This window comes from Neopelma chrysocephalum, unplaced genomic scaffold, assembly GCF_003984885.1.
Source record: "Neopelma chrysocephalum unplaced genomic scaffold, ASM398488v2 Primary Assembly neopelma1_97065, whole genome shotgun sequence".
Classification (NCBI taxonomy): Eukaryota; Metazoa; Chordata; class Aves; order Passeriformes; family Pipridae; genus Neopelma; species Neopelma chrysocephalum.
Window position 1 is genome coordinate 2,394,664 of NW_020925707.1, and position 6,826 is coordinate 2,401,489.

The following is a 6,826-nucleotide window of genomic DNA, read 5'->3' on the forward strand; positions in this document are numbered from 1 at the left end:
TTTTCTTCCAATTGTCAGACCCATAGCCTATGAAACAAAGTTTCAACAGTATTCCTCTAAAGTTACTTAATATTTCTCCAACATAAATTGTCAGTTATATGCATACAAATTTTAAATACTATCACTGATGTTGACAATCTGCTTATCTTCCCTAGACTGTCCTGGAGTGGAAATCAGCCTTTATGGAACAACCATACACTGGTCAAACAGGTTGAAAAATGGTTCTGGATCAAACTCCATTCCTAAAGTGCACCTCAGCTGCATTTTAGAGTGCCCACACCGTCTTCATCAGTAGGAAACACAGCTAAATGACTGAGGTCCTTTAACCTGGGCAGTCAAGGAGTGGGGACTCCACAGAGCACTTATCAAGCAGCTGAGTGACAGCTACATCCTCCACAGTATTAATTTTCTGCCTGCCCAAATCCTGCTACGCTTTCCATCCTTTATGCTGCTCCTTGGCTTTTTCAAATGGGGCTGCACTAGGTCCATCATACCACAAGGCTTCCAGAACATCGGTTCTTTACTACAGCTCCATACACTTCTGAGCTACCTTTATCTTCTGCATGTTTTAGGATCAGGGACATAAAATAGCAGTCATTAAAAAAAACCCTCAAGTTTCTCATTCAGAGAAGCCATGCTTTCGTACATGGAAACAATGCCTGTTTAAGGAGTTCGGAAGAAGTCCCTTAATTTACAAAAAAACAATCACGAAACTTAAAAATAAGTAGAAAGGGAAATCACATAGAAACCACATTTTAATTAGACCAAATGTCTATTCAAAATCTTAATAATCAAGTCTAGTCTGCTATGTGATTGTTGCCAAAAATAGTTATTTTCTCTCATTTTTCACAGAATGCGACATTCCTAGTCCTCCACACTGCCAAGTCATGCTCCACATGCTTATTTCACTGGCCACCTTCCTGATGAAGATGGGGAAGGTATGACACAACAACATTAAGAGGCATCTGCTTGTTCTTCTCTCAGGGTGCACAGACCCACTATGAATACTAACACATATCAGAGCTATCCACTCTAACTCTGCTACTGAGTTGCCCCAGCAGCAGCAGCCTAAGGCTCTTTTTGGCCTTACTGACTTCAAGAAAGAAAACTGCCTAGGACATGGATACTGTCAGTGCCTGACCCGCCATGTGTACCAACCATGGCCAGGGTTGGATTCAGAGGACTTGATGCCCTGGCTCTTGACCCCTACACCTAAGCTGTTTATCTAAGCTCCCTCTGCAGTCAAGGGAGGAAAACTGCTATGTTCAGGATACCTTCAGCTGTTCTATTTCAAACCTTTAGGATGAGAGGAAATCATGTCCTAAAAGTGCCAGATTCTCACCACTGGCTGTGGAAGAGTTCTAAACAAGCAGCTTAAATGTGGACATGCATAATGTAGATGCTGATTGCACAGGTCTGACTGCCACAACCAGATGAAAACATTTTATTAATTCTTACGAAGGATGACATGACTTTGAAGTCTAATGCAATGCAGCTGCATTTAACACTGAACCTAAATATATACAGTTATAAACCATCCACCTGCAACTGTAAATCAAATTACTGTTTTCAAGACCACAGAAATTATAAGTAACATGAATGAAAATAATTACAGGCAATATGAAATGAACTGCTTTTCATTTAAGACACTCACCTGATTTCCATTACTAAAGAAGAATTGATTTTCCAACCTTCTACAGCATGCTGGAAGATTGAGGAACCACCCTTTCGAATTATCTTATCAGAGCTATTGATCATTGATCTGCTCAAACTCAGTTCACCATCTCTGCAATGCAATATAGAAAAGACACAATGACACCCAAGGTTAATTCCAGTTTTAAGTAATTTACATCCCAAGCACCAGCAATATATCTTTTTATTCACCACAAAAATAAGCAATTCCCTCTCTGCTTTCTAAAGCAAATGAACTGTAACTGTGAAAAAATCTATGGGACAGCTATATCTAAGAGTTGAACATGCAATTTAAGAGCCTAAATATGTTTATATTTGTAATAAAATAGACATAAGAAAAACTACAATAAGCTACAAATTGTGAATCTGGATGAAACTATTATGTTTGTGAGGCAGATTCTGCACTTTTAGGTTCCAAATTTCTAGTACTAAACTAACAATTAAGTGTTAACTTTCAAGCCTTTGCCCAGCAATTGCTCAAAATCTGCAATACTGGCCTAATAGATTTTTTTTGCCTCCTGTTGATACTTAAAGACTTTTATGGACAAAATTCTGGAATTTAATGGCACACAAAACACAAAATTTCCCCATCACTTCCGGAAACTTGTATGCACATATCCAAATCACCCCAATTGTCTTATCCTGTCCATCAGTCTTGTAATATTCATAACTTTCGGCAAGGTAACCTTAAAAAATAAAAAACTACAATAAGTAGTCGGTGAACCACTAAACACCTGATGAGCTATCATAATGTTATCAATTGAAATATTAGCCGGTAGGGTCACACAAATGGGATAGAGAATCCAAAACACTGCAAGAACTTAAGGTGTTAGCAATAAAATCCATTTTTATCTCCATATGTTTCCATTATCTTCCATACCACTCCCTTTTAGGTGCCAGAGCAATGTTCAGTTGAGTTCAAATACTGCTATTAATCATAAATATATCAAAGTTGTTGAATATAACATTCTACCATGTAGAATGTCTTGTAACACAGGAGCACACAGAATAGGAACATACAGAAATCTCCTTCTCTGTTAAATCAGCATGCTCTGAAATACTGCCAACAACCATAACTTAACTTGCAAACAGAACTTCTGACCACAGCCCTTCAAACAATGAAACGGAAAAGATGTGAGACTGTAAGGTTTTCAGGGAATTGCTGACTCTTGTTTTCCTGTGGCTGTAAGTTCTTAAAACAATTGGATCCCAGCCCTTAATAAGAACTACAGCAACATTACTGCAGGATATATAAAGCAGTAATAGCTGGTAAACTGTATAGCAGGCTAAACTCGAGCTAACCTGCAATGGGACGTTAATTAAGCTAAATTTAGAAAACTGGTAACATGCAGTAATTTCTAAAAAGATCCATCATTGCAAAAGCCCCTATAAGTAACAAACCGGTGTTACACACTTCACCAAAACCAGCCCTGCATTACTCACGGCTCTTTCTCCCTCACCATCCCCTCCACCAACATCCCACAGCCCTGACATCTCTCCGATGCAGATGTAAGGCTGCCACCTATCGAAAACCTGCAGCTTTAGGTACAAGACCTGTGGCAAATTATCAAAATATCGCTAACTTGAGAGCATGGGAGGATGCTGCACAAGTCCCTAAATTCAATAATGAGAAGGCAACTTATACTTTTTGCTATATTAAATTTTTTTATTCCCTAAAATTTTTCCATAATGGTTGTAATAATATTTATTACATATATACTCCTGCATATATTTTCTAGATGCATTGAGTGCATGCATCTAAAGTAAGATTACCAAAATACATTCAAGTAAAGTTCTCAGTCTAAAGGTACTCCAGAGATGTCTCTAGTTTATTCTGGGTTAAATATTATTTAGCAGACACTGAAACATGAGATGGTTGACAAAACTTAACAACAAAATACATTGCCAACACTTAAAGCACCATAGCATTTGAAATGTCGTTTTCTTCCATATTCACAATTTACATCTGTAGTGAGCTATATAGCTTGTACATTAAAACAGTGTTAAAGTATGTTCTTATGAGCTAAAAGAAAGTCCCAGGTACTTTTTGTTGAAGTACTACTAGGAACGCAAATGTGCTCACATCCTCCTCTCCCTTTTATTGGCATTGTTCTATTTAATTTTCACTTAAATTAATATTAAATAAACTAACACATAAAAAGAAAAAATTTCTCCAGATAACTCTTCATTGTGTAAATAACTGTGAAATAAAGTTGGGTCACTTCGTATCTTCTAGAATCACTGCAAATTCTCTCTGATGTAAATGAAACAGCTGCCATAACGTGACAGCAACTTACGGCTTACAGTGTCAGCCTTCACTCTGAACTACCTTGCCTTGGCAACCAATCAGACCAATATCATGGGACAATCTCTTCTCCTGAAGATAGTTCATTAAATAAAGTAACTTCCTTCAAGCATATTCCATATCAGTGGAAGATGACACTGTTTAAGAAACACTGCACTGCACACAACGTACGTGTTTCATTACTTGCTTAACCCTTAAAGGGACATTACTGTCTATATGAATCAGGGGGTGTTTTGCAATTATTGTACTAGCAAACTTTGCTATGGAAGGACACAGCTGGTTTAAGGTTTATCAAAAAATCTGGAATTGCATATAGTCCATTTTGGAATATCTGGAGTTTACCTGAGGTTTCACTGATAACCATAAAACGCACCATCCTGAACATTCATAGTTCTGTATTACTGGTACTTCTGAAAGTAAAACATCCTGCAGAAAAGTGACTTTGCTCGCCCACACGGCCAGTCAAAAATAACCAAATGTCATGAACCCCTAGTTCTGGAGAAAGGCAAGTGTAACACCAATATTGGCAGTAGATAGTAGTAATACTTAGGGGTTTTTTTCTGCTTCATACAGTAACAAATGGGATGACAGGCTGTGAAGAGAAACGATATTTCAGCAGCGAAAGTGACTAGCATCATGCTGTACAAGAAGTCTCACTGATAACAAAGAAATAAATATATCACTAAATCATTTGGCAGAAGTACATTACATTATATTTTAAAGTGTTTGTTAAGAGCACACATATTACACTTATTTTCTTTTATTTAATATTAAAGCATCAGTTCATTTTAGTACCTTTTCAATTGTGTCTAATCACGTGCAGTAAGCTGGAGGGGGCTTTTTCTTTGCAAACTTATATATAGTAATTTCTGAATAATTTTAACAGCTACCTCTAGTCCAACAGGAAGAAGTACATACTAAGAAACATGGGTATCTTTAATGACAATTCTGCCTCACACACTGATTTTCACGTGTATTTTCACAAACCTATAACCCCAAAATTTTAAACTTCTGTACCTCTCCTAAGTCTACAGATAGCTTTGTGGCAGAAACCGGGGTTACACCCAGGCTGAACAACAGGGAAAGATACCAGCAAGTTGTGAAAATCTTGAATAACATGGGAAGCAAACAACGCACACACACAAGTGAGGCAAGCCCCTGCTCCCGGGAAATCCGGGGCCACTGCTGCCCAGCTGTTCCCAGCTGCCTGTGCCCCGCTGTCGCACCAGACTGCGTGAACAGGGAGGAGGGATGCACTTTCTGTCTTTAACTCTGGGGCCAAGCGGGGACTAAGTAGGCTATAGTTGCCGCAGCTTCCTCCAGGTCTGTACGGGTACTTACAACCCCCTTATGCCTACACCTCAAATTAAGGCAAGGGCTTACAAGAAGATGAAAATCTGCTGTGAATGGTATTCTCTCCCCTAGTCGACTTGCAAAAGCAAACAGAAAGTGTGAGCCCCTACTCAGCTTTTGCTGATTTCATTAAGCGATCAAGACATTTATGCATCCCTCCAGTGAAAACAAAATCTTATACTCCTCCAAGGAGAAACCCAGCTTGGCTGAAAACCCAACATCTCCATAGGATAGCTGTAAGTTGGGAGAAAAATGAGGAATACCGGCATTCACGTACATAAACACAACGACCGACAAAGAGAAAGCTGAGGTGCAAAGAGAAAAATGGCAAGGGACTCTTCGCCTTTTGTTTTCAGTCGAAGACAGGCAGGAGGAGGAAAGCATGTAACAGACGGTTTCAGCGAGGGACCAGAGTTTCCAGCGGAGGAACCTCCGGAGCTAAGCGGATGACCCACACCCTCCCTGCGCAAGCATCCCTAAGGAGCACTGAAGTTATGCCGAGCTCCCAGGTAGAACTCCAAGGACGGAGGCAGGAGTCACCTGCACCCCGGCACGCTCGCACCTCCCCGACAGGTTCCCAAGGCAGGAAACGAGGCACAAGGCGCTCCGGACCGGGGGGCGCCGGGGCACCTATCGACCCCGGCGGGGACGCGGAGGGGACGGCGGGCAGAGACACGGCCCCGCTGCCCAGTCGGGGAGGCCTCCCGGCGCGGCGCCCCTCAATTACCCGGCGAGAGGTCCCTCCTGGCGCTCCTCGGTCCGCGCTATTTCCTTCGTCTTATAGAAGATGAGGAGGAGACTTATGGTGCACACAGTCCACCTCTTCCTGACGGAACGCATGTCTTCTGCGAAACGCGGGCCCCCTCCCCCTTTTCCTTTGTTTGTCAGGGGTGTGCGGGGAAACAACTCCTCATGCAGCAAGAATTGCCAAAAACACGGCGATGCTTGGGGCTTTTTTCCCCCAAAAAAATAATTACAGCAGAAAAAAAATTAAAATAAAACCAAACCAGGCGGGGGGGCTGTTCGGCGTTTTGTTTGTCTCTCTTTCGCTCTGCCCAGCAGCCGGGCGTGCAGGCGGCGGCTCGCTCGCCTTGAGCCGGGGAGACGAGCCCGCGCCGTCGCCGCTGCTGGCCCGCCGAGCCGAGAAGAAAGCTCCGCTCCGGCTCCGCGTCCGGCTCCGCTGCAGCGCCGCTCGGCCCCGGGCGCGCGGCCGGTGCCGCCCCCGGCTCGGCGGGGCGGGCGCGGGCGGAGCGCGGCCAATGCGCGCCCGGCGGGGGCGGTTCCTTGGGAGCGGCGAACAGACGGCAACCGCGGGTCTGGGGAGTGATGGTGAGTACAACCGTGTAGCTGTGTTTGGCGGAGGCGCGGCTTCACACCCTGGCCCTTGGCGGGAGTACCCCGGTGGCCTGTTGGGGCGTCAGAAAGTTAGAGGGGAGGAGCGCCAACGCGGTGCCGATGGAAAGGAACGGTTTTTGT

At 43.0% G+C, this 6,826-nt stretch overlaps 1 protein-coding gene across 1 annotated transcript in view; it reads right to left on the minus strand.

Annotated features, from left to right (window-relative positions):
- Positions 1-6,478, minus strand: part of ST8SIA4 (ST8 alpha-N-acetyl-neuraminide alpha-2,8-sialyltransferase 4) — a 52,985-nt gene extending 46,507 nt beyond the window's left edge. Inside the window, exons 1-2 of the mRNA XM_027671256.1 lie at positions 6,078-6,478; positions 1,655-1,786 (exon numbers count right to left, since the gene is read on the minus strand). Coding sequence (XP_027527057.1) covers positions 1,655-1,786; positions 6,078-6,190 — 245 coding nt within the window. The 5' untranslated portion in view covers positions 6,191-6,478. The remainder of the gene's footprint in view (positions 1-1,654; positions 1,787-6,077) is intronic.
- Between the last annotated feature and the right edge of the window lie 348 nt (positions 6,479-6,826).